At 43.9% G+C, this 27289-nt stretch overlaps 1 protein-coding gene across 2 annotated transcripts; it reads right to left on the bottom strand.

Moving 5' to 3' along the window:
* Positions 1-18: 18 nt before the first annotated feature.
* Positions 19-27289, bottom strand: LOC133535997 (metal transporter CNNM4-like). 2 transcript variants are annotated; one of them, XM_061876126.1, is made up of 8 exons: positions 25861-27289; positions 20370-20513; positions 20094-20228; positions 15902-16071; positions 12638-12734; positions 9633-9722; positions 6856-7031; positions 19-6800 (listed from the first exon to the last, which is right to left on the bottom strand). In XM_061876126.1, exons 1-8 carry the CDS (start codon positions 27239-27241, stop codon positions 6318-6320), a joined length of 2676 nt encoding a protein of 891 aa, XP_061732110.1. In that variant the 5' UTR covers positions 27242-27289; the 3' UTR covers positions 19-6317. The 2 variants fall into 2 exon arrangements, with proteins under 2 accessions (XP_061732110.1, XP_061732111.1); XM_061876127.1 differs by lacking the exon at positions 9633-9722.

Genomic DNA, 27289 nt, shown 5'->3' with positions numbered 1-27289 from the left:
AAATACTTGTAATTATGCAGCGAAGACTTTCCAAAAGCCAAAGAATGTGACCTTGGTGGCAACAAAGCGTGGATTATGTTCCCCAGACTGCCGTGTTTCCTCTGCGCTGATAAGCAGGAAGCAGGTTGGCTGCAAAGTTCCCAGACCGTCTGGGATGAGTCGTGCAGGTGGAATAAGGCCACACCCACCTTCTGTACAGAAATAGAAGTCACCTTTATTCACCCTCATAGATTCTTCAGACACCTTAAAAAAAACCAGCAAATATGTACACATTGCACACACTCCACCTTTGGAAGTGACCCCGGCCCGCAGACACGGCTGACAAGGAGCAAATAATCCAAACACGTCAACGAATGCCAGGACGAAATCAGTCCGCGTTCGGTTCGTTACTCTATTGCGAGGAGAGGATGGAGACGGGGAACATGCCGGGGGAGAGAACTGCATTTGTACCCTTTATGAGCATGTCAGGAAAAGGATAACTTTAGCTTTGGTTATCTTAACGTTGCTAGAGGATGAGAAGGATAGCGTGAGGTCAAAGCTTGTGTTTATTGCTCATGTACCATCCCATAATAATAGATAAATATATTGTATATCATACGTTCTTCACACAACTGGAAGCTCCTTTCTTTCAGTGCAAACAAAAAAGTATTTCACAGTAGTCAACCTGCCGTTGGTGGAGACCACAACAGGGCGGCCCCAGGCTACGCGGACCCTCGCTAAGGCTACTCGTGGGGTTACCGGGTCCCGCCCAATAGAACCCGACATGTGGAGAACCCGTCGTCCACACCATTGCCTCTGAAAAACCAGCCAGATGCCAAGACTCCAGCTCTCGAAGTATTGTGCTTTAGTGGTTCAGTCCATGAAAGGAGTGTCCCAGTGAGCGTCGACGACAGGACAAAGTCAGAATATTTATGTCCATGTTATCACGCAGCTTTGTGGTCCCAGGAGTTCAGGTCGCCCTGCGAGAGGACAAAAGCTGTCTTTGATCTCATCATCGCTTGCAAAACTCCACTGTGTGCGATGGGATGCGACGTGGAGGTGTCGGTTTCTTTGATCTATTGGACAGCCACAGGAAGACCTTGTCATGACCCGAGGTCTGCAAAGCATAGAGGCAGGCACCTTTGAACTGTTTATGACCGAGTGCAGCAGCTGTTTATGACCCCCATCCCCTGTAATCAGCCCAAATAAAGGAGGATGCATGGAATCCTTTCGTCAGAGCGTGAGCTAAATCAGGGGTCACCAACCTTTTTGAAAGCAAGAGCTACTTCTAGGGTACTGATTAATGCAAAGGGCTACCAGTTTGATACACACTTAAATTGCCAGAAATAGCCAAGTTGCTCAATTTACCTTTAATAAATAAATAAATCTATATATATAAAAAAATGGGTATTTCTGTCTGTCATTCCGTCGAATATTTTATTTCCTTTTACGGAAGGTTTTTTTGTAGAGAATAAATGATGAAAAAAACACTTAATTGAACGGTTTAAAAGAGGAGAAAACAGGAAGAAAAAGAAAATTAAATTTTGAAACAGTTTATCTTCAATTTCGACTCTTTAAAATTCAAAATTCAACCAAAACAAATGAAGAGGAAAAACTACCAAATTCGAATCTTTTTAAAAAAAAATTTATCAAACATCATTAGTCATTTTTCCTGATTACGATTAATTTTAGAATTTTGATGACATGTTCTAAAAAGGTTAAAATCCAATCCGCACTTTGTTAGAATATATAACAAATTGGACCAAGCTATATTTCTAACAAAGACAAATCATTATTTCTTTTAGATTTTCCAGAACAAAAATTTGAAAAGAAATTCAAAAGACTTTTCAAATAAGATTTAAATTTGATTCTACAGATTTTCTAGATTTGCCAGAATATTTATTTTTTATTTTAATCATAGTAAGTTTGAAGAAATATTTCACAAATATTCTTCGTTGAAAAAACAGAAGCTAAAATGGAGAATTAAATTAAAATGTATTTTTTATTCTTTACAACAATAAAAAAGAAAAAAAATACTTGAACATTGATTTAAATTGTCAGGAAAGAAGAGGAAGGAATTTAAAAGGTAAAAAGGCATAAGTGTTTAAAAATCCTAAAATCATTTTTAAGGTTGTATTTTTTCTCTAAAATTGTCTTTCTGAAAGTTATAAGAAGCAAAGTACAAAAATAAATGAATTTATTTAAACAAGTGAAGACCAAGTCTTTAAAATATTTTCTTGGATTTTCAAATTCTATTTGAGTTTTGTCTCTCATAGAATTAAAAATGTCGAGCAAAGCGAGACCAGCTTGCTAGTAAATAAATAACATTTAAAAAAATAGAGGCAGCACAACACTTATTATCTATTGTGTTATTGCAGTATTGGGGTATGTTGTTGCTTCTGGTTGGTATATGCCATCATAATATTATCTATTGTGTTATTGCAGTATTGGGGTATGTTGTTGCTTCTGGTTGGTATATGCCATCATAATATTATCTATTGTGTTTTCAAATTCTATTTGAGTTTTGTCTCTCTTAGAATTAAAAATGTCGAGCAAAGCGAGACCAGCTTGCTAGTAAATAAATAACATTTAAAAAAATAGAGGCAGCTCACTGGTAAGTGCTGCTATTTTCGAGCTATTTTTAGAACAGGCCAGCGGGCAACTCATCTGGTCCTTACGGGCGACCACGTTGGTGACCCCTGAGCTCAATTGAATCCTGTCTCTGATTCCTTGCTTCTGGTCTTGTTTAATAAATTGTCATCGGTGTTTGAACCTGACAGACAGACTGACATCACATGCTCCCGCTTCAACGGACACAGCATTTAAAGTGCGGAAACATCCGTCCGACCGAGCCCGAGACTCGAAACCTGTTGTCGAGTTCAAGCTTTGGAATCTTCACTTCAAGTGGCGCCTTTAAAATAAATAACTTTACCTTTCAGTCCCAGCAAAAAATAATCTTCACAATATCATAAATAGCTTTGAGTGTGTTAGAGATCACATGCTGGCGGCCTCTGAGATCGAGCGACACAAGCAAACACACACAATGGAAGGGTTCCAGTGTCGCACAAACAGGCTAAAAGAGGGCTAGCAAGTTGTGGAGACATGCATTGGAATGTCTTTGTGCGCTAACATGCTAACAATAGTTAACCTGGAGAGTTAATAAATATAAAAGACACATCTGTTGGTTAAATATGAAGCTAGCGCCCAGAGGACGGCTTAGCTCAGCCAGCTAATGTTACCAATTAGCTTTGCTAAAGCTCTTTTCCACAAAAAAATGAATAAAAATAGTAAATAAAATCCCTTTTAGTGCGGAAACAAGTGCTAGTAATGGCAATGAAGTACATCGTGTCGCTAACTGAAGTGTTCTATTCTGTAAAGAAGCTACGGTCTAAGCTAGGTAAAGTCTCTCCGCTAAGAATGCTAAGCTACGCTACGCTACATTGAACGGGCCCAAAAACAAAAAAACACAGTCCCATTCCCTACTTAAAAATGAAATCCCACGTCCTTTTTAAGCACGCGTCACAAAGAAACCCTCCGCCGTTGTTTTGTTTGAACGCTCTCGACAAATAAGTGGAAATGTTAGCTGGCGTCACAGTGATGAAGAAGTCGAACCACCTGGAAAATCCATCCATCCATTTCCTACCGCTTATTCATCACGACTTGAAATAAACGCTACAGCAGGGGTCACCAACCTTTTTCAAAGCAAGAGCTACTTCTTGGCTACTGATTAATGCCAAGGGCTACCAGTTTGATACACACTTAAATAAATTGCCAGAAATAGCCAAGTTGCTCAATTTACCTTTAATAAATAAATCTATATATATATATATATATAAAAAAAAGGGGTATTTCTGTCTGTCATTCCGTCGTACATTTTTTTCCTTTTACGGAAGGTTTTTTGTCGGGAATAAATGATGAAAAAGACACTTAATTGAACGGTTTAAAAGAGAAGAAAACACGCAAAAAAATGACAATTAAATTTTGAAACAAAGTTTATCTTCAATTTCGACTCTTTAAAATTCAAAATTCAACCGAAAAAAATGAAGAGAAAAACTAACTAATTCGAATCTTTTTGAAAAAGTAAAAAGAAGATTTTATGGAACATCATTAGTAATTTTTCCGGATTAAAGTTAATTTTAGAATGTTGATGACATGTTTTAAATAGGTTAAAATCCAATCTGCACTTTGTTAGAATATATAACAAATTGGACCAAGCTATATTTTTAACAAAGACAAATCATTATTTCTTCTTGATTTTCCAGAACAAAAATTTTAAAAGAAATTCAAAATACTTTGAGATAAGATTTAAATTTGATTCTACAGATTTTCTAGATTTGCCAGAATATTTTTATTTTATTTCAATTTATAATAAGTTTGAAGAAATATTTCACAAATATTCTTCGTCGAAAAAACAGAAGCTAAAATGAAGAATTAAATTAAAATGTATTTATTATTCTTTACAATAAAAATAAAATAAACTACTTGAACATTGATTTAAATTGTCTGGAAAGAAGAGGAAGGAATTTAAAAGGTAAAAAGGTATATGTGTTTAAAAATCCTAAAATCATTTTTAAGGTTGTGTTTTTTCTCTAAAATTGTCTTTCTGAAAGTTATAAGAAGCAAAGTAAAAAAAATAAATGAATTTATTTAAACAAGTGAAGACCAAGTCTTTCAAATATTTTCTTGGATTTTCAAATTCTATTTGAGTTTTGTCTCTCTTAGAATTAAAAATGTCGACCAGCTTGCTAGTAAATAAATACAATTTAAAAAATAGAGGCAGCTCACTGGTAAGTGCTGCTATTTGAGCTATTTTTAGAACAAGCCAGCGGGCGACTCATCTGGTCCTTACGGGCGACCTGGTGCCCACGAGCACCGCGTTGGTGACCCCTGCTCTAAGGAGTTCCGCTCAACAACATCTGAGCCCCGCCCGACAAGAACCAATGTCAAAAGTGAGGAGCGGGGTGTAAAGTTTAAGTTAAAGTCCCACTTATTGTCACACACACACTCGGTGTGGCGAAAAAAAACCTCTGCATTTGAACCCTCACCCTTGATCACCCCCTGGGAAGTGAGGGGAGCAGTGAGCAGCAGCAGTGGCCAAGCCCGGGAATATTTTTGGTGATTTAACCCCCAATTCCAAGCCTTGATGCTGAGTGCCAAGCAGGGAGGTAATGGCTCCCATTTTATAGTCTTTGGTATGACTCGGCTGGGGTTTGAACTCACAACCTACCCATCTCAGGGCGGACACTCTAACCACTAGACCACTGAGTAGGTAGTAGTGGGCGGGGCCATGCTTGTATGACGAGTCATGTGACTTTTGTGTGGGCCAATGAGCAGGCCCTGCCTTCAAAGTCTGGCTCAACAAATTCCAAATAATGGAATGGGTGAGTGTGTGTGTTGATGCAGAGAAGGTGGGGTGTGTGTGTTCTTGTAGTTCTACCCTTCTTGAGACACCCAGAAGGAAAAGTAGCCTCCATATGAGGAGGTGTGAACAAGTTAGGACAAAAATCATGGTCCCAATATGGAAAACCATTGCATCTATTAAAGAATGTTTTATACAGCAGCAGCCGGCCTCCGTGGCTCCCACTCCCTCTCCTCCGTTGCAAGTTTTGTTGATTCTATGTAACATGTTTATGTGTGCTATGGCTAAGAGGTTGTTTTTCCCTTGGCCACAGTCTGGACCCCTACAATGAGGATTTTTTTTTTGTCATGAAAAAGGGAGTTTTTTTTTGGTTGGTGCACTAATTGTAAGTGTATCTTGTGTTTTTTATGTTGATTTAATAAAAAATATTAAAAAAAAAAAAAAAATAGAAAAATAATAAATGAATAATAATAAAAAAATATTCCGCGGCCCGGTACCAATCGATGGTTGACCACTGATCTAATAGACAATGTCTCATTGGCACCCCTGCTGGTGTAACATGAGGGTGGTCCCAGAAAGGACGGCTTTGTCAAATTGACTACGTGTCGCTTTTAAAAGTGCTCCCCCCTCTGGTCAACATATGAAATAACAAGTGTGTGTAAGAAATTGAAATGCGGCCCCTTTGGCCAAAATTAATCAAATAAATATGTATATAGAGACAAACTGTAATAATTGGAAGTAAATAATGAAGAGTAAAAACCAATTACAAACTAAAAAAATAACTAAAAGCTTACCTTTTATATGTATGTATTATTAATGTTGTAAATACAAATCTTTATATATCTAGAAAGGCTGGTCCTACAAAGGTAGGCATTTTTCTCAGGTCTGAAGAAGGTCAGAAATACAAAAGTGTGTGTGTTTGTGTGTGTGTTTTAGATGGTACTTTCAGTGTGTGTGTGTGTGTGTGTGTGTGTGTGTGTTAGATGGTGCTTTCAGTGTGTGTGTGACCGATGGCGTGCGCGTGCTGACTGGGTCTACGGGCTTCCACACAGTTGTGCTGCTCGCTGAGCAGGGTGGTGGTCTCTCCCGGAGGATTGTCGGGGTCGCTGGGGGGTGTGGCTTGACGGGGGGTTATGGTGAGGGGGACGTGGTTACTGGGAAGGGCGGCGGCTTGGGGCAGAGACTGGCTGGGTCTCCGTCCAAAGGAGGAAGCGACGGCTGCTGCTGCGGTTTTGGGCGGAGGACCGTGGGCGGCGGCGGCGGCGGGCGGCGGCTGGGCTTTAGGCGGCGGGCCCTTCACGGGAGGCGTGGCCAGAGGCAGCAAGGGGCCCGTCCCCGGCGGGGTGAGAGGGGGAAGCTGCGCGGCCGCCGTGTCCAGGTGGCCTTGACTGCCGTCTGGCGACTGCGGCGAGCTGTCCAGTCTGGACGCCAAGAGGCCATTCTGGTACTGAGAGCGAGTGATCTGAGGAGACAAACATGTCACAAACGCAGCGAGAAGGGCGGCGAGGAGGCGTTACCTTGACGAACTGGAGGTCTGTCAGGGCGCGCACGCAGAAGTCCGGTATGTACTGGTAGGGCGTCCCTGAGATCTGAGTGTTGCTGCCGCCGATGGAGGAGCTCTCTGCACCGCGCTCGCCACAGCTGATGGACGCCGAGCGGTTCAGGTTGCCCCCGTGGGACGGGGAGCGGAACTCTGGAGTGGGAAAGTAAGACGGCGTGTCAGGAACACTCGCTGTTCATGAAGTACGCTGTGCTTGTGTCTCAATGAGTGCACTTAGTGACTTAAGTAAGCACACAAGTGCACCAAATCAGACACAGCGTCACGGCGATAAACAAAGATGGCCGACGGCGGCGTGAAGGTGAACAAACATGCTGCCACACGACGCTCTGCTCCCATTGGCTGAGGACAGTGATGTCATGGAATAGGGGCGCTGATGTTAGTGTGGGGGAGGGGCTTTGTGTTCACCAAACAATGTTTGATATTAGCGCCCGGCTAGCTTAGCATCGACTCAGCTTGGGAGAGGTCAAATGTCAAACTTTACACAAACATCCTGCTAGCCAGCGATGGGCAGTAGCAAGCTTCATGGACTTAAGTAGCAAGCTTCATGGACCTAAGTAGCAAGCTTCATGGACCTAAGTAGCAAGCTTCATGGACCTAAGTAGCAAACTTCATGGACCTAAGTAGCAAGCTTCATGGACCTAAGTAGCAAGATTCATGGACCTAAGTAGCAAACTTTATGGACCTAAGTAGCAAGTTTCATGGACCTAAGTAGCAAGCTTCATGGACTTAAGTAGCAAACTTCATGGACCTAAGTAGCAAGCTTCATGGACCTAAGTAGCAAACTTTATGGACCTAAGTAGCAAGCTTCATAGACCTAAGTAGCAAGCTTCATGGACTTAAGTAGCAAGTTTCATGGACCTAAGTAGCAAGCTTCATGGACTTAAGTAGCAAACTTCATGGACCTAAGTAGCAAGCTTCATGGACCTAAGTAGCAAGCTTCATGGACCTAAGTAGCAAGCTTCATGGACCTAAGTAGCAAACTTCATGGACCTAAGTAGCAAGTTTCATGGACCTAAGTAGCAAACTTCATGGACCTAAGTAGCAAACTTCATGGACCTAAGTAGCAAACTTTATGGACCTAAGTAGCAAGTTTCATGGACCTAAGTAGCAAGCTTCATGGACCTAAGTAGCAACCTTCATGGACTTAAGTAGCAAGCTTCATGGAACTAAGTAGCAAATTTCATGGACCTAAGTAGCAAGTTTCATGGACCTAAGTAGCAAGCTTCATGGACCTAAGTAGCAAGCTTCATGGACCTAAGTAGCAAGCTTCATGGACCTAAGTAGCAAACTTCATGGACCTAAGTAGCAAGATTCATGGACCTAAGTAGCAAGCTTCATGGACCTAAGTAGCAAGCTTCATGGACCTAAGTAGCAAGATTCATGGACCTAAGTAGCAAGCTTCATGGACCTAAGTAGCAAGCTTCATGGACCTAAGTAGCAAACTTCATGGACCTAAGTAGAAAGATTCATGGACCTAAGCAGCAACCTTCATGGACTTAAGTAGCAAGCTTCATGGACCTAAGTAGCAAGCTTCATGGACCCCGCATGTGAACATCTGGAACGGTGCCACACCCACAAAATGCCGTATGAAAAAATAGTCAACAATATAAGAAAACGTCCGCAGTAACCTACCACACAGCGATTTGATTTCATTTTTATTTGACACTTATTGAAATATCTTGTGTGACATCATGCACAAAAGTGCACTTTATTTATTTTCAACTGTTGTAGTGGCGTTCTGTACAAAAAGAGCACTTTAATTGAGTGTTGTTTTGATATGTCATCTTACTGACATCATGCACAAAAGTGCACTAATACCGTATATCCTCGAATTGCCACCGGGGCGCTAATTAATTTAAAACCTCTATTTAAGCCTGCGCTTATAAATTTGAGTGTGATGTAAGGATACCATCATGAAAAGCACATTTAATAAAAAAAAACATTATTATGGTCTTACCTTTACTTATAAATGAAGTCCATGCGCAGCTCCTTCTGATCAAAAGCATCGATAACTTGTTTAGAGAAGTCTTCCTTATCTTTCTTCAGTTTTAAAAGTCTCTCTTGGATGGAGATCTTCCTTTATTACCTCCTGCTTCCATTGAAAGTCTAGTTTAGAAAACTGTTTTATTTTAGATATGTAATCCTCCATGTTAGTTCATTCGAGGCTAAGGCAGAATATGGAGATATATAAGGTGTATCGTGACATGGCCCAAAAATATCGAGATATTAAAACAAGGCCCAGCCCGAATAGAAATGTTATTAAATGCTACTTTTGTTGTGGCTCTTGCTCCAATTCTCTGGGGCTCGCTTCCCATGTAGCTTAGCTTGCCCATCACTGCCGCTAGCAAGGTCGCACCTGAGGTCACAGGTTAAAGTGAGCGGAGGATCAAACAACGAGAGAGTCCTATCCAGCAAGTGGGTCGTCCCACGGGAATAATCAATCAATCATAAACGTTTCAGGCACGTTTTTTTTTCACTTGGAATGCTCAGGTCGCTTATCGCCATGGAAACAATGTTTTGCTTGAGCCTGCTGCTGATCACTGACTCACTGCCGCCCTCTGGTGGGACAGTTTGAACATTACACTGGCAAACGCTAACATTTTGGCTCACACTTGCTGGGGGTGGACGGTGATGATGATGATGATGATTATGATGAGGATGAAGAGTGACCCCCCCCCCCTGCTCTAAAGTTACAGGAGGGTAGTGGGAGGGGAGGGGCATGCGAGTGTTTACCTGGCAAACGAGAGAACACTGAAAACCTCTTTAGAGAGAGGCGTCTCGGAGGGGGGGACGCCACCGATGGGGAGAGAGGGGGGGTGACGGCTGGGCGGGAGGGGGTGGGGGGGAGGGAGAGAAAGAGAGAGAGCGAGAGAGAGAGAGAGGGAGAGAGGTTTATTTGTTTGGTTGTGTAGCTCCGCCTCTCCACTCCAATCTCATGAATAATTCATGAACCCCAAAAGGGGCTCACATTCTGGACATTTCATTAGGTACACCCTGGCATCACTTCCACAAACCCCGTTTCCATATGAGTTGGGAAATTGCGTTTGATGTAAATATAAACAGAATACAATGATTCATTTTCAACCCATTTTCAGTTGAATATGCTACAAATAATCATTAGCTTTAAAATTTGATGCCAGCAACACGTGACAAAGAAGTTGGGAAAGGTGGTAATAAATACTGATAAAGCTGAATAATGCTCATCAAACACTTATTTGGAACCTCCCACAGGTGTGCAGGCTAATTGGGAAAAGGTGGGTGCCATGATTGGGTATAAAAACAGCTTCCCAAAAACTGCTCAGTCTTTCAAAAGAAAGGATGGGGCGAGGTACACCCCTTTGTCCACAACTGCGTGAGCAAATAGTCAAACAGTTTAAGAACAACATTTCTCAAAGTGCCATTGCAAGAAATTTTGGGATTTCAACATCTACGCTCCATAATATCATCAAAAGGTTCAGAGAATCTGGAGAAATCAATCCGCGTAAGCGGCATGGCCGGAAACCAACATTGAATGACCGTGACCGTCGATCCCTCAGACGGCACTGTATCAAAAAAACGATACCAATCTCTAAAGGATATCACCACATGGGCTCGGGAACACTTCAGAAAACCACTGTCACTAAATAAAGTTTGTCGCTGCATCCGTAAGTGCAAGTTAAAGCTCTACTATGCAAAGCAAAAGCCATTTATCAACAACATCCAGAAATGCCGCCGGCTTCTCTGGGCCCGAGATCATCTAAGATGGACTGATGCAAAGTGGAAAAGTGTTCTGTGGTCTGACGAGTCCACATTTCAAATTGTTTTTGGAAACTATGGACATTTGTGTCCTCAGGAACAAAGAGGAAAAGAACCATCTAGTGGTTTGTGCAGCCCTTTGAGACACTAGTGATTTAGGGCTATATAAGTAAACATTGATTGATTGATTGATCTGGATTGTTATAGGCGCAAAGTTCAAAAGCCAGCATCTGTGATGGTATGGGGGTGCATTAGTGGCCAAGGTATGGGCACTAATGCACAAGGCCTGCATTAGTGATTCCTAGAGCCCAAAAAAGGTCTGCGGGCTATAGAGTGTTTTCCGTTCGGGCTCCAGTACTCTGGAATGCCCTCCCGGTAACAGTTCGAGATGCTACCTCAGTGGAAGCATTTAAGTCTCACCTTAAAACTCATTTGTATACTCTAGCCTTTAAATAGACCTCCTTTTTAGACCAGTTGATCTGCCGCTTCTTTTCTTTTTTCTCCTATGTCCCCCCCTCCCTTGTGGAGGGGGTCCGGTCCGATGACCATGGATGAAGTACTGGCTGTCCAGAGTCGAGACCCAGGATGGACCGCTCGTCGGGACCCAGGATGGACCGCTCGCCTGTGTATCGGTTGGGGACATCTCTACGCTGCTGATCCGCCTCCGCTTGGGATGGTTTCCTGTGGACGGGACTCTCGCTGCTGTCTTGGATCCGCTTTGAACTGAACTCTCGCGGCTGTGTTGGAGCCACTATGGATTGAACTTTCACAGTATCATGTTAGACCCGCTCCACATCCATTGCTTTCGGTCCCCTAGAGGGGGGGGGGTTGCCCACATCTGAGGTCCTCTCCAAGGTTTCTCATAGTCAGCATTGCCACTGGCGTCCCACTGGATGTGAATTCTCCCTGCCCACTGGGTGTAAGTTTTCCTTGCCCTTTTGTGGGTTCTTCCGAGGATGTTGTAGTCGTAATGATTTGTGCAGTCCTTTGAGACATTTGTGATTTGGGGCTATATAAATAAACATTGATTGATTGATTGATTGAACTTACACATCTGTGAAGGCACCATTAATGCTGAAAGGTACATACAGAGTTTGGAGCAACATATATTGCCATTCAAGCAACGTTATCATGGACGCCCCTGCTTATTTCAGCAAGACAATGCCACACCATGTGTTACAACTGCGTGGCGTCATAGTAAAAGTGTCCATGTACTACACTGGCCCCGTCTGTAGTCCAGACCTGTCTCTCACTGGAAATTTGGAAACCTCAAATACGACAACGGAGACCCCGGACTGTTGAAGAACTTAAGCCGTACATAAAACAAGAATGGGAAAGAATTCCACCTGAAAAGCTTCAAAAATGGGTCTCCTCAGTTCCCAAACGTTTGAGTGTTGTTAAAAGAAAAGGTGATGTAACACAGTGGTGAACATGCCCTTTCCCAACTACTTTGGCACATGTTGCTGGCATCAAATTCTAAAGTTAATGATTATTTGCACAAAAAAAAAAAATGTTTTATCAGTTTGAACATCAAATATGTTGTCTTTGTAGCATATTCAACTGAATATGGCTTGAAAAGGATTTGCAAATCATGCCCCCCGCGACCCCGAAAGGGAATAAGCGGTAGAAAATGGATGGATGGATGGATGGATGGATGTATTCTGTTTATATTTACATCTAACACAATTTCCCAACTCAAATGGAAGCGGGGTTTGTAGTACAAATCCATGAGCGTGTCATCATAAACAGCTGCACGTCTGGCGGGTTGTCATGGCGACCTTTCAACTCCCGGGACTATCTTCAGCGTGCTGACGTCAACACGGCAAATGTCGGTGGAAGTGAGCGGTGCGTCACAGGAAGTGCGGCGTGAGGTCATCACAAGCAAAGTAGATGTTTTGTAGGAAAGGTGCTTATTGAACTCTGCTGCTCTGCATATGTTTACACCTCGTATCAAAGTGTAAGTGTGTGTGTGTGTGTGTGTGTGTGTGTGTGTGTTTACTCACCTAGTGAAGGCATGCTGAGCGCCATGACACCATAGAAGGAGAACGGCCCCGTCTCAAACTTCATGTTCTCATTTCCTGCCTCCACCTCCACTCGGCCCTGAAACACACACACACACACACACACACACACACACACACACACATAATAAATATTGTAGCAGAAGGCGAGGTGTGTTCTTACTGAAATTGACCCCGGCATCAATCTTCATGGGTCTGCAGGTGTCCAGAAAGTTCTGGAAGCCTCAAGTGTGTGCCTAAGGTTTTGAACATGGTTTGTACCTAATAGTAGTGTACCTAATAGAGAGGCCATGTATGTGGCAGGTGGGCATTTGTGTACCTAATAAAGAGGCCAGGTATGTGGCAGGTGGGCATTTGTGTACCTAATAAAGAGGCCAGGTATGTGGCAGGTGGGCATTTGTGTACCTAATAAAGAGGCCAGGTATGTGGCAGGTGGGCATTTGTGTACCTAATAAAGAGGCCAGGTATGTGGCAGGTGGGCATTTGTGTACCTAATAAAGAGGCCAGGTATGTGGCAGGTGGGCATTTGTGTACCTAATAAAGAGGCCAGGTATGTGGCAGGTGGGCATGAGTGTACCTAATAAAGAGGCCAAGGAGGTGGCAGGTGGGCATGAGTGTACCTAATAAAGAGGACAGGTATGTGGCAGGTGGGCATTTGTGTACCTAATAAAGAGGCCAGATATGTGGCAGGTGGGCATTTGTGTACCTAATAAAGAGGCCAGGTATGTGGCAGGTGGGCATTTGTGTACCTAATAAAGAGGCCAAGGAGGTGGCAGGTGGGCATGAGTGTACCTAATAAAGAGGCCAGGTATGTGGCAGGTGGGCATGAGTGTACCTAATAAAGAGGCCAAGGAAGTGGCAGGTGGGCATTTGTGTACCTAATAAATAGGCCAGGTATGTGGCAGGTGGGCATTTGTGTACCTAATAAAGAGGCAGAGGAGGTGGCAGGTGGGCATGAGTGTACCTAATAAAGAGGCCAAGGAGGTGGCAGGTGGGCATGAGTGTGCCTAATAAAGAGGCCAAGGAGGTGGCAGGTGGGCATGAGTGTACCTAATAAAGAGGCCAGGTATGTGGCAGGTGGGCATTTGTGTACCTAATAAAGAGGCCAGGTATGTGGCAGGTGGGCATGAGTGTACCTAATAAAGAGGCCAGGTATGTGGCAGGTGGGCATTTGTGTACCTAATAAAGAGGCCAGGTATGTGGCAGGTGGGCATGAGTGTACCTAATAAAGAGGCCAGGTATGTGGCAGGTGGGCATGAGTCTCCCTAATAAAGAGGCCAAGGAGGTGGCAGGTGGGCATGAGTGTACCTAATAAAGAGGCCAAGGAGGTGGCAGGTGGGCATGAGTCTCCCTAATAAAGAGGCCAAGGAGGGGGCAGGTGGGCATGAGTGTACCTAATAAAGAGGCCAAGGAGGTGGCAGGTGGGCATGAGTGTACCTAATAAAGAGGCCAGGTATGTGGCAGGTGGGCATGAGTGTACCTAATAAAGAGGCCAAGGAAGTGGCAGGTGGGCATTTGTGTACCTAATAAATAGGCCAGGTATGTGGCAGGTGGGCATTTGTGTACCTAATAAAGAGGCAGAGGAGGTGGCAGGTGGGCATGAGTGTACCTAATAAAGAGGCCAAGGAGGTGGCAGGTGGGCATGAGTGTGCCTAATAAAGAGGCCAAGGAGGTGGCAGGTGGGCATGAGTGTACCTAATAAAGAGGCCAGGTATGTGGCAGGTGGGCATTTGTGTACCTAATAAAGAGGCCAGGTATGTGGCAGGTGGGCATGAGTGTACCTAATAAAGAGGCCAGGTATGTGGCAGGTGGGCATTTGTGTACCTAATAAAGAGGCCAGGTATGTGGCAGGTGGGCATGAGTGTACCTAATAAAGAGGCCAGGTATGTGGCAGGTGGGCATGAGTCTCCCTAATAAAGAGGCCAAGGAGGTGGCAGGTGGGCATGAGTGTACCTAATAAAGAGGCCAAGGAGGTGGCAGGTGGGCATGAGTCTCCCTAATAAAGAGGCCAAGGAGGGGGCAGGTGGGCATGAGTGTACCTAATAAAGAGGCCAAGGAGGTGGCAGGTGGGCATGAGTGTACCTAATAAAGAGGCCAAGGAGGTGGCAGGTGGGCATGAGTGTACCTAATAAAGAGGCCAACAGGTGGGCATGAGTGTACCTAATAAAGAGGCCAGGTATGTGGCAGGTGGGCATTTGTGTACCTAATGAAGAGGCCAGGTATGTGGCAGGTGGGCATGAGTGTACCTAATGAAGAGGCCAGGTATGTGGCAGGTGGGCATTTGTGTACCTAATAAAGAGGCCAGGTATGTGGCAGGTGGGCATTTGTGTACCTAATAAAGAGGCCAGGTATGTGGCAGGTGGGCATTTGTGTACCTAATAAAGAGGCCAAGGAGGTGGCAGGTGGGCATGAGTGTACTTAATAAAGAGGCCAAGGATGTGGCAGGTGGGCATGAGTGTTCCTAATAAAGAGGCCAAGGAGGTGGCAGGTGGGCATGAGTGTACCTAATAAAGAGGCCAACAGGTGGGCATGAGTGTACCTAATAAAGAGGCCAACAGGTGGGCATGAGTGTACCTAATAAAGAGGCCAACAGGTGGGCATGAGTGTACCTAATAAAGAGGCCAACAGGTGGGCATGAGTGTACCTAATAAAGAGGCCAACAGGTGGGCATGAGTGTACCTAATAAAGAGGCCAACAGGTGGGCATGAGTGTACCCAATAAAGAGGCCAACAGGTGGGCATGAGTGTACCTAATAAAGAGGCCAACAGGTGGGCATGAGTGTACCTAATAAAGAGGCCAACAGGTGGGCATGAGTGTACCTAATAAAGAGGCCAACAGGTGGGCATGAGTGTACCTAATAAAGAGGCCAACAGGTGGGCATGAGTGTACCTAATAAAGAGGCCAACAGGTGGGCATGAGTGTACCTAATAAAGAGGCCAACAGGTGGGCATGAGTGTACCTAATAAAGAGGCCAACAGGTGGGCATGAGTGTACCTAATAAAGAGGCCAACAGGTGGGCATGAGTGTACTTAATAAAGAGGCCAACAGGTGGGCATGAGTGTACTTAATAAAGGTGAGCAGCGGTGCTCAGGTTGCAGGTCTGAGGTCACATGACCCACAGGTGTCTCATCAGGTGTCTGTAAGGTGTCATCTCCCTTTGACGACTCCCACCCCGGCAGCCCCGCCCCCTCCAGCTGGTCAGGGTGGCCCATTAGAAGAGGCCCCGCCCACCCCGCTGGCACACACCTGCAGGATGAGCACGAAGTAGTCCACAGGTTTCCCTCGCTGGTACAGGAAGTGCTGCGGCGCCCGCTTGTCGTTGTCGTTGAACTTGAGCTCCTGAACCACGTCGGGGTGTCTGAGGATCCTCAGCAGGACCTTCTCGCTCACGTGGAAGGCGGCAAACAGGCTGACCTCTAGGGGGCGCACAGCAACACTTCATGTCATCTTCATGCCAACTAATGCCAACTACATAACTGACTTTGGATGCCCTCTGCCAGGCAGCACACAGTAACTGTCTGAACACTGCATGGATGTGACCAGCAGAGGACGCCATTACATGTCTTCTGCCTCAAGCACGTAACAGGAAGTCTGCACAGGGCCCAGACCATATTTGGAGAGCAAATCAACAAATGACTAAGTCCAAATGTCACGTTTACAGTTAGTCCAGGACTCTAGACTGGAATAAGTCCAAATGTCACGTTTACAGTTAGTCCAGAACTCTAGACTGGAATAAGTCCAAATGTCACGTTCACAGTCAGTCCAGAACTCTAGACTGGAATAAGTCCAAATGTCATGTTCACAGTTATTCCAGAACTCTAGACTGGACTAAGACAATAAGTCCAAATGTCACGTTTACAGTCAGTCAAGGACTCCAGACTGGAATAAGTCCAAATGTCTTGTTCACAGTTAGTCCAGAACTCTAAACTGAACTAAGACAATAAGCCAAAATGTCACGTTTACAGTTAGTCCAGGACTCTAAACTGGAATAAGTCCAAATGTCACGTTTACAGTTAGTCCAGGACTCCAGACTGGACTAAGTCCAAATGTCACGTTCACAGTTAGTCCAGAACTCTAAACTGGACTAAGACAATAAGTCCAAATGTGACGTTTACAGGTAGTCCAGGACTCCAGACTGGAATAAGTCCAAATGTCTTGTTCACAGTTAGTCCAGAACTCTAAACTGAACTAAGACAATAAGCCAAAATGTCACGTTTACAGTTAGTCCAGGACTCTAAACTGGAATAAGTCCAAATGTCACGTTTACAGTTAGTCCAGGACTCAAGACTGGAATAAGTCCAAATGTCTTGTTCAAAATTAGTCCAGAACTCTAAACTGGACTAAGACAATAAGTCCAAATGTCACGTTTACAGTTAGTCCAGGACTCCAGACTGGAATAAGTTCAAATGTCTTGTTCACAGTTAGTCCAGAACTCTAAACTGAACTAAGACAATAAGCCAAAATGTCACGTTTACAGTTAGTCCAGGACTCTAAACTGGAATAAGTCCAAATGTCACGTTTACAGTTAGTCCAGGACTCCAGACTGGAATAAGTTCAAATGTCATGTTTACAGTTAGTCCAGAACTCTAGACTGGACTAAGTCCAAATGTCATGTTTACAGGTAGTCCAGGACTCCAGACTGGACTAAGACAATAAGTCCAAATGTCACGTTTACAGTTAGTCCAGGACTCCAGACTGGAATAAGTTCAAATGTCACGTTTACAGTTAGTCCAGGACTCCAGACTGGAATAAGTTCAAATGTCATGTTTACAGTTAGTCCAGAACTCCAGACTGGACTAAGTCCAAATGTCATGTTTACAGGTAGTCCAGGACTCCAGACTGGACTAAGACAATAAGTCCAAATGTCACGTTTACAGTTAGTCCAGAACTCTAGACTGGAATAAGTCCAAATGTCTTGATCACAGTTAGTCCAGAACTCTAAACTGGACTAAGACAATAAGTCCAAATGTCAGGTTCACAGTTAGTCCAGAACTCTAAACTGGACTAAGACAATAAGTCAAAATGTCAAGTTTACAGTTAGTCCAGGACTCCAGACTGGAATAAGTCCAAATGTCAGGTTCACAGTTAGTCCAGAACTCTAAACTGGACTAAGACAATAAGTCAAAAGGTCAAGTTTACAGTTAGTCCAGGACTCCAGACTGGAATAAGTCCAAATGTCTTGTTCACAGTTAGTCCAGAACTCTAAACTGGACTAAGACAATAAGTCAAAATGTCAAGTTTACAGTTAGTCCAGGACTCCAGACTGGAATAAGTCCAAATGTCAGGTTGACAGTTAGTCAAGAACTCTAAACTGGACTAAGACAATTAGTCAAAATGTCAAGGTTACAGTTAGTCCAGGACTCCAGCCTGAATAAGTCCAAATGTCTTGTTCACAGTTAGTCCAGAACGCTGCGGCACGACTTTGAACAGGAAGCAATAAAAAAGAGATCACCCTGATTCTCTGCTTTGACTTCCTGTTGGTTTTAAAATGTATTTTAAAATGTTTTCAAAGCTGCGACTGGCCCGCCCCCAAAGTACATCACAGACCTCACACACATTGAGGCTCCAGCTCACGTGTTGAAGTCCGAGGGCCTAAAACCAGGTTTAAAACTTCAATGTTTAATGTTTGCAGTCTCGCCTTAAAACCCACTTTTATTCTCTGGCTTTTATTGATTTATTATATTATATTGATTTGTTTTTATTGTTTCATTCCATTTTATTGATGTCCGTTATTATTTAATTCTTATCATATGGATTTGTTTTTATTGTTTTATTCTATTATGTTGATTTGTTTTTATTTTTTTATTTTATTATATTGATTTGTTTTTACTGTTTTATTCTACTATATTGATGTATTTTATTGTTTTATTCTATTATATTGATTTGGTTTTATGGTGTTTAATGTATTATATATATATTTTTTTTATTGTTTTATTCTATATTCCCCAAAAAGGGACAAGCGGTAGAAAATGGATGGATGGATTCTATATCATTGATTTGTTTTTTTCTCTTTCATTCCATTTCATTGATGTCTTTTATTATTGTATTCTATTATACTGATTTAATTGCATTGTTTTATTTTATTCATTAATTTTTATTGTTGTATTGTAATATATTGATTTTTTTAATTGTGTTTTTTTATTGTTTTATTTTAATATATTGATTTGTTTGTATTGTTTTATTCTATTGTATTGATGTATATTATTTTACTCTTTTATATTGTGATGACACGACCCCACGGGACAAACGGTAGAACATGGACGGATGGATATTGTTTTGTTTTTATGGTTTTATTCTATTATGTTGATGTCTTTTATTATTTTACCATATTATATTGATTTGTTTTTATTGGGGTATTCTGTTATATTAATTTGTTTTTGTTTTATTCTATTTTATTGATGTATTTTATTATCATATTCTATAATGGTGAATTTTTTTAGTTTTATTCTATTTTAATTATGTTTTTTATTGTTTTGTTGTATCATATTGATCTGTTTTTATTATTTTATTCTATCATACTGATTTGTTTTTATTATTTTATTTATTAGTTTTTATTGTTGTATTGTACTACATTGATTTTTAAATTGCGTTTTTTTATTGTTTTATTTTAGTATATTGATTTGTTTGTATCGTCTTATTCTATTGTATTGATGTATATTATTTTACTCTTTCATATTGTGATGACACGACCCCACGGGACAAACGGTAGAACATGGACGGATGGATATTGTTTTGTTTTTATGGTTTTATTCTATTATATTGATGTCTTTTATTATTTTACCATATTATATTGATTTGTTTTTATTGGGGTTTTCTATTATATTAATTTGTTTTTGTTTTATTCTATTTTATTGATGTATTTTATTATCTTATTCTATAATGGTGATTTTTTTTGTATTTTTTCTATTATATTGATTTGTTTTTATCTTTTTATTCTATTATATTGATGTATTTTATTATTATATTCCATTATGTTTTTTTATTTGTTTTATTCTATTTTATTGATGTATTTCATTATTTTATATTGATAGTTTTTTAATGATTTATTCTATTTCATTATTGTATTTTACTATGTTATTCTATTATTATTATTTGTTTCATTTTAAACGCTTCTAACTGGATTACTTTTATTCTTTATTTATTATATGCAGACAGATATTGTAGTGACTAGTGCCACGTAAATAAAGTAAACGGGTTATACTTGTATGGCGCTTTGATACTTTGATATTATTTCCACATTCACACACTGATGGCGCTCACCACCAGCCATCAGGAGCAAGGGTGAAATGTCTTGCTTGGTAGAAGCTGGGGATCGAACCAGGAACCCTATGGATTTTGATATTCTTGGTGTATTTGGACTTATTTACTGCAGTCCTGATCCACAAATCATCTGGTAGGACTGCACACCCCTGCCGTGGAGGGGGGCGTGGCCTCTCACCTGTGGCCAGGAAGCGGTGGGCGGCCAGCATGAGCTGAGGAGAGATCTTGGCCTGGCAGTCGCCCTCGTGTTTGAAGGCCGAGAAGTCGCGCTTGTTCTTGTTGGCGTCCACGCGCTTCTTGTTGCGGTTGTCGGCTGCACGGCAAGGAAGGACAAACTTTAGCAAACCCTCCTCCAACTCATCCCGGATCAGGGAATCCTCAATCCCATCTGGTCGCTTAGCAACCAAAGCGGCTTTTCAGCGTGCGCACGTGTCAAAGGGGAGCGCTGACTCACTGTACATGTCCGACTCGTCCAGGATCTCCGACTTGATGATCTCCTCGATGACGTCCTCCAAGGTGACCAGGCCCAGAACCTCGTAGAAGGGGTCCCCCTCCCCCTCGTTGTTCACCTTCTGGACGATGGCCAGGTGGGATTTACCTGGGGACACGAGGGGAGGAGCAGGCGTCATGGCGGGATACTTCCTCTGAGTACACTTCAGTGAGTGTACTAAATGCACACTTCTCTCCTTTTCCATGCTCAACGGCAACCACTGCAATTAGCCCCGCCCCTTCCCCCTGAGTGTGGGAAGTGTACTCAAGTCCTGACAGTGTTGCCGCCTTTTAAGTACACACTTATGTACTGAAGAGACAAAAGGTACCAACTGAGACTATAATTACTTTCAAATAAATGCGATTTTATGTCAATTAATGATGCTATTTTTGGACTATAAACACTGTTTCACTTCTTTTTACACTTCAATTTCAGCCCGTGGCTAATTTGCATTTTCTCTTTTTTGGGGGGTCTATTTTCCTATAGCAGTTTTATTAGATAGATTAGATTAGATTAAATAGTACTTTATTTATTCCGTCAGGAAAATAACAATTTTTTATGTCTATATGTCTATATTTTTTATGTTTTTATCAATCAATCAATCAATCAATGTTTATTTATATAGCCCCAAATCACAAATGTCTCAAAGGACTGCACAAATCATTACGACTACAACATCCTCGGAGAATTCACATCCAGTGGGACGCCAGTGACAATGCTGACTATGAGAAACCTTGGAGAGGACCTCAGATGTGGGCAACCCCCCCCCTCTAGGGGACCGAAAGCAATGGACGTGGAGCGGGTCTAACATGATACTGTGAAAGTTCAATCCATAGTGGCTCCAAGACAGCAGTGAGAGTCCCGTCCACAGGAAACCATCTCAAGCGGATCAGCAGCGTAAAGATGTCCCCAACCGATACAGGCGAGCGGTCCATCCTGGGTCTCGACTCTGGACAGCCAGTACTTCATCCATGGTCATCGGACCGGACCCCCTCCACAAGGGAGGGGGGGACATAGGAGAAAGAAAAGAAGCGGCAGATCAACTGGTCTAAAAAGGAGGTCTATTTAAAGGCTAGAGTATACAGATGAGTTTTAAGATGAGACTTAAATGCTTCTACTTATGTCTTCCTTTGAGCGATATTTCCCACATCTACTTTGTTTTAGCAATCAAGAATATTTTAGTTCTTTTTCTCCTTCTTTGTGGTGACATTGTTCGGATGTACTTTGCTCCACAGTAAGTCTTTGCTGTCGTCCAGCATTCTGTTTTTGTTTACTCTGTAGCCGGTTCAGTTTTAGTTTTGTTCTGCATAGCCTTCCCTAAGCTTCAATGCCTTTTCTTAAGGGCACTTGCCTTTTGTTTATTTTTACCTGCACCCTGCCTCCCGCTGATTCGGACATCTACAAAGCAATGAGCTACCGGCTGCCACCTACTGATGTGGAAGAGTATTACACGGTTACTCTGCCGAGCTCTAGACAGCACCGACACTCAACAACAACACAACATTTGCGGACTATAATTTGTATACTCTAGCCTTTAAATAGACTCCCTTTTTAGACCAGTTGATCTGCCGTCTCTTTTCTTTTTCTTCTATGTCCCACTCTCCTTTGTGGAGGGAGTCCGGTCCGATCCGGTGGCCATGTACTGCTCGCCTGTGTATCGGCTGGGGACATCTCTGCGCTGCTGATCAGCCTCCGCTTGGGATGGTTTCCTGCTGGCTCCGCTGTGAACGGGACTCTCGCTGCTGTGTTGGATCCGCTTTGGACTAGACTCTCGCGACTGTGTTGGATTCATTATGGATTGATCTTTCACAGTATCATGTTCTCATATGTTCTCATAGTCATCAGTATCACAGTATCACAGTATCATGTTCTCATAGTCATCATTGTCACAGACGTCCCACTGGGTGTGAGTTTTCCTTGCCCTTATGTGGGCCTACCGAGGATGTGGTAGTGGTTTGTGCAGCCCTTTGAGACACTAGTGATTTAGGGCTATATAAGTAAACATTGATTGATTGATTGATAATCACTAATAAACAATAATGTTAACCCAACTAGGTTGAAATTACATAATCGTCCACGGCACACCAGACTGTATAGTGTGCTGCGGCACAGTGGTTGAAAAAGACTGCTTTATTACACCTAAAATTGTCAGCGAATTTTTCTGAGAATTGGCATTTTCCAAAGTTGGGACGCTGTTTCTCTGAAGTTAAAAGTTCAAAGACACTAATGTGAACATTAATGTTTACATTTTTTTACGAGGGATTGTTATGTTCTCATTTAAAGACAATTAACAGAAAATATATTTGGAAAAAAAAAATAATAATACTACTTCTTTGTACAAACCCCGTTTCCATATGAGTTGGGAAATTGTGTTTGATGTAAATATAAACAGAATACAATGATTCATTTTCAACCCATATTCAGTTGAATGTGCAAATAATCATTAACTTTAGAATTTGATGCCGGCAACACGTGACAAAGAAGTTGGGAAAGGTGGCAATAAATACTGAGAAAGTTGAGGGATGCTCATCAAACACTTATATGGAGCATCCCACAGGTGTGCAGGCTAATTGGGAACAGGTGGGTGCCATGATTGGCTATAAAAGTAACTTCCATGAAATGCTAAGTCATTCACAAACAAGGATGGGGCGAAAGTCACCGCTTTGTAAGCAAATTGTCGAACGTTTTCATAACATTTCTCAACGAGCTATTGCAAGGAATTTAGGGATTTTACCATCGACGGTCCGTAAAATCATCAAAAGGTTCAGAGAATCTGGAGAAATCTCTGCACGTAAGCGATGATATTACGGACCTTTGATCCCTCAGGCGGTACTGCATCAAAAACCAACATCAGTGTGTAAAGGATATCACCACATGAGCTCAGGAACACTTCATGAAACCACTGTCAGTAACTACAGTTGGTTGTTACATCAATCAATCAATCATCCATCCATCATCCATCCATCATCTTCCGCTTATCCGAGGTCGGGTCGCGGGGGCAACAGCCTAAGCAGGGAAACCCAGACTTCTCTCTCCCCAGCCACTTCGTCTAGCTCTTCCCATATAGCCCTAAATCACAAATGTCTCAAAGGACTGCACAAACCATTACGACTACAACATCCTCGGAAGAACCCACAAAAGGGCAAGGAAAACTCACACCCAGTGGGCAGGGAGAATTCACATCCAGTGGGACGCCAGTGACAATGCTGACTATGAGAAACCTTGGAGAGGACCTCAGATGTGGGCAACCCCCCCCCCCTCTAGGAGACCGAAACAATGGATGTCGAGCGGATATCTGTAAGCATCTGTAAGTGCAAGGTAAAACTCTACTCTGCAAAGCAAAGCCCATTTATCAACAACACCCAGAAATGCTGCCGGATTCACTGGACCAGAGCTCATCTAAGATGGAGTGTGATCTGACGAGTCCACATTTCAAATTATATTTGGAAACAGAGGACGTGGTGTCCTCCGGAACAAAGAGGAAAATAACCATCCGGATTGTTATAGGCGCAAAGTTGAAAAGTGATGGTATGGGGGTGCATTAGTGCCCAAGGCATGGGTAACTTACACATCTGTGAAGGCACCATTAATGCTGAAAGGTCCATACAGGTTTTGGAGCAACATATGTTGTGATCCAAGCAACGTTATCATGGACGCCCCTGCTTATTTCAGCAAGACAAGTGTTACAACAGCGTGGCTTTGTAAAAAAAAGAGTGCGGGTACTTTCCTGGCCCGCCTGCAGTCCAGACCTGTCTCCCATGGAAAATGTGTGGCGCGTTATAAAGCGTAAAATACGACAGCAGAGACCCCGGACTGTTGAAGGACTGAAGCTCTACATAAAACAAGAATGGGAAAGAATTCCACTTTCAAATATTCAACAATTAGTTTCCTCAGTTCCCAAACGTTTATTGAGCGTTGTTAAAAGAAAAGGTGATGTAACACAGTGGTGAACATGCCCTTTCCCAACTACTTTGGCACGTGTTGCAGCCATGAAATTCTAAGTTAATTATTATTTGCAAAAAAAAATAAAGTTTATGAGTTTGAACATCAAATATGTTGTCTTTGTAGCATATTCAACTGAATATGGCTTGAAAAGGATTTGCAAATCATTGTATTCTGTTTATATTTACATCTAACACAATTTCCCAACTCATATGGAAACGGGGTTTGTTGTTAAAAAAGCCCTTTTAGATGAACGTGAGCGTCCTTCGGTGATCATTGATGTCATTGATCCTCACAGGAAGTTGACGCAACAAATGCTGCAGGCTCAACTTCCTGTGGACCAGCTGGAGGTCAGCTGGGAGTCAACACACACACACACATACACACACACATACATTAACACACACACACACACACACACACACACACACACACACATACATTAACACACACACACACACACACGCACACACACACACATTAACACACACACACACACACACGCACACACACACACACACACACATTAACACACACACACACACACACACACACATACATTAACACACACACACACACACACACACACACATACATTAACACACACACACACACACACACACACACATACATTAACACACACACACACACACACACACACACATACATTAACACACACACACACACACACACACACACACATACATTAACACACACACACACACACACACACACACATACATTAACACACACACACACACACACACACATACATTAACACACACACACACACACGCACACACACACACACACACACATACATTAACACACACACACACACACGCACACACACACACACACATACATTAACACACACACACACACACACGCACACACACACACACACATTAACACACACACACACATACAGTAACACACACACACACACACACACACACACACATACATTAACACACACACACACACACGCACGCACACACACACACACACACACACACATACATTAACACACGCACACACGCACACACACACACACACACACATACATTAACACACACACACACACACACATACATTAACACACACACACACACACACACACACACACACACATACATTAACACACGCACACACACACACACACACACATACATTAACACACGCACACACACACACACACACACACATACATTAACACACGCACACACACACACACACACATACATTAACACACGCACACACACACACACACACACACATACATTAACACACACACACACACACACATACATTAACACACACACACACACACACACACACACACACACACACACATACATTAACACACGCACACACATACATTAACACACGCACACACACACACACACACATACATTAACACACGCACACACACATACATTAACACACACACACACACACACACACACACACACACACACACACACACACACACACACACGCGCGCGCTGACCTTTCTTGAACTCCTCCAGCATGGTGTCCAGCTTGGTGTCGTGGAAGACGAAGTGGACCGGGTGGTTGTAGAACTTGGTGATGGTCTTGAGCGTGGTGGAGTCGTCGGGGTCGACGAAGGCCAGGTCCTTGACGTAGAGGACGTCCACGATGTTGGAGCGCTCCTCGTCGTAGACGGGGATGCGGGTGTAGCCGCTCTCCATGATCTCGGACATGGTGTTGAAGTCCAGCACGGCCTGGGCCTGGATCATGAAGCAGTCGGCCAGGGGCGTGAGGACGTCCTCCACGGTCTTGGTGCGCAGCTCCAGCGCCCCCTGGATCATGTTGAGCTCCTCCTTGTCCAGGTCGTTGTAGGGCTCGGTCACCTTCAGCATGCCCACCAGCTTCTCGCGGTTGTAGACGGTGCCGATCTCCTGGCCCAGCAGGACGTCCAGCAGCTTGCTGACGGGGAAGGAGAGCGGGAAGGTGAGGAGCATGAAGAACTTGGTCAGGGCGATGGTGTTGGCGCCCACCGCCAGCCCGTGGCGGGAGCACAGCGCCTGGGGCACGATCTCGCCGAAGATGACGATGCCCACGGTGGAGGCCACCACGGCGCCCAGACCCGAGCCGATCAGGTCGTCCAGGAGGATGGTGAGCGTGGTGTTGACCAGCACGTTGCCTAGCAACAGCGAGCACAGCAGGTAGTTGCCCTTGCTGCGGATGGGCTCGATCTTGCGGGCGTACTTCTTCTCCTTGTCGGTGCCGCAGCTCTGCACGATGCGCAGCTCCATGGGGTCCAGCGCCATCAGGCCCAGGTTGAGGCCGCTGAACATGCCGGAGAGGAGCAGCAGGCCGCAGATGAGGATGAGCTGCAGCCAGAGAGGCAGCAGATGCTTCTTCTCCTCCAGGACCAGGACGCGGCCGTCGCCGTCCTCCAGCCGCAGCCAGGGGCCGTCCGCCTGGCCGCGCGTGCACAGCGCGTACTCCTTGCTGGGCTCGCTCTTGCGCAGCGGCTTAACGTGCACGCGCAGCAACCCCGCCGTGCCCGCGCCGCTGACGTTCATGAAGGTCCCGACCGCGATGTCCTTCGTGAAGTCCGCGCACGTCCGCTCCGGCGCCTCGTCGCCGGCCGCCAGCTCCGTGAAGCGGACCAGCGTCCAGGCGGCGGCGTGCAGCCGCAGCCCGTAGAGGCGGAGCCGCACCGTGCTGTCCTCCGTCACCTGCAGCACGCCGTCCTCGCCGGTGCCGGTGGGCTTGTCGCTGCTCTCCAGCCGCATGCCGAGCACCTGGCTGCCGCCGCCGCCGCCGTCGGACGCCGCCTCCAAGCGAGCTCCGTCGGCGCCGCACAGGAGGAGCAGGACCGCGACGACGTAACCCTGCCGGCCGCGCCATTCTCTCGCCATGTTTGTTGCACTGCTCGCCGCCGACACGGTGACGTCATTTACTCATGT

Source organism: Nerophis ophidion, linkage group LG17 (genome assembly GCF_033978795.1).
Source record: "Nerophis ophidion isolate RoL-2023_Sa linkage group LG17, RoL_Noph_v1.0, whole genome shotgun sequence".
NCBI classification, from domain to species: Eukaryota; Metazoa; Chordata; class Actinopteri; order Syngnathiformes; family Syngnathidae; genus Nerophis; species Nerophis ophidion.
Note: the sequence above shows the minus strand (reverse complement) of the source record. Positions and strands in the feature narration are given on the sequence as shown.

Coding starts and splice junctions, on each gene's coding strand:
- LOC133535997 (XM_061876126.1), bottom strand. CDS start 27,241: ATGGCGAGAGAATGGCGCGGCCGGCAGGGTTACGTCGTCGCGGTCCTG. Junction 20,229..20,369: donor GGACGAGTCGGACATGTACA/GTGAGTCAGCGC, acceptor CTTGCCGTGCAG/CCGACAACCGCAACAAGAAG. Junction 9,723..12,637: donor GCTCAGCATGCCTTCACTAG/GTGAGTAAACAC, acceptor CCTCCCGCCCAG/CCGTCACCCCCCCTCTCTCC.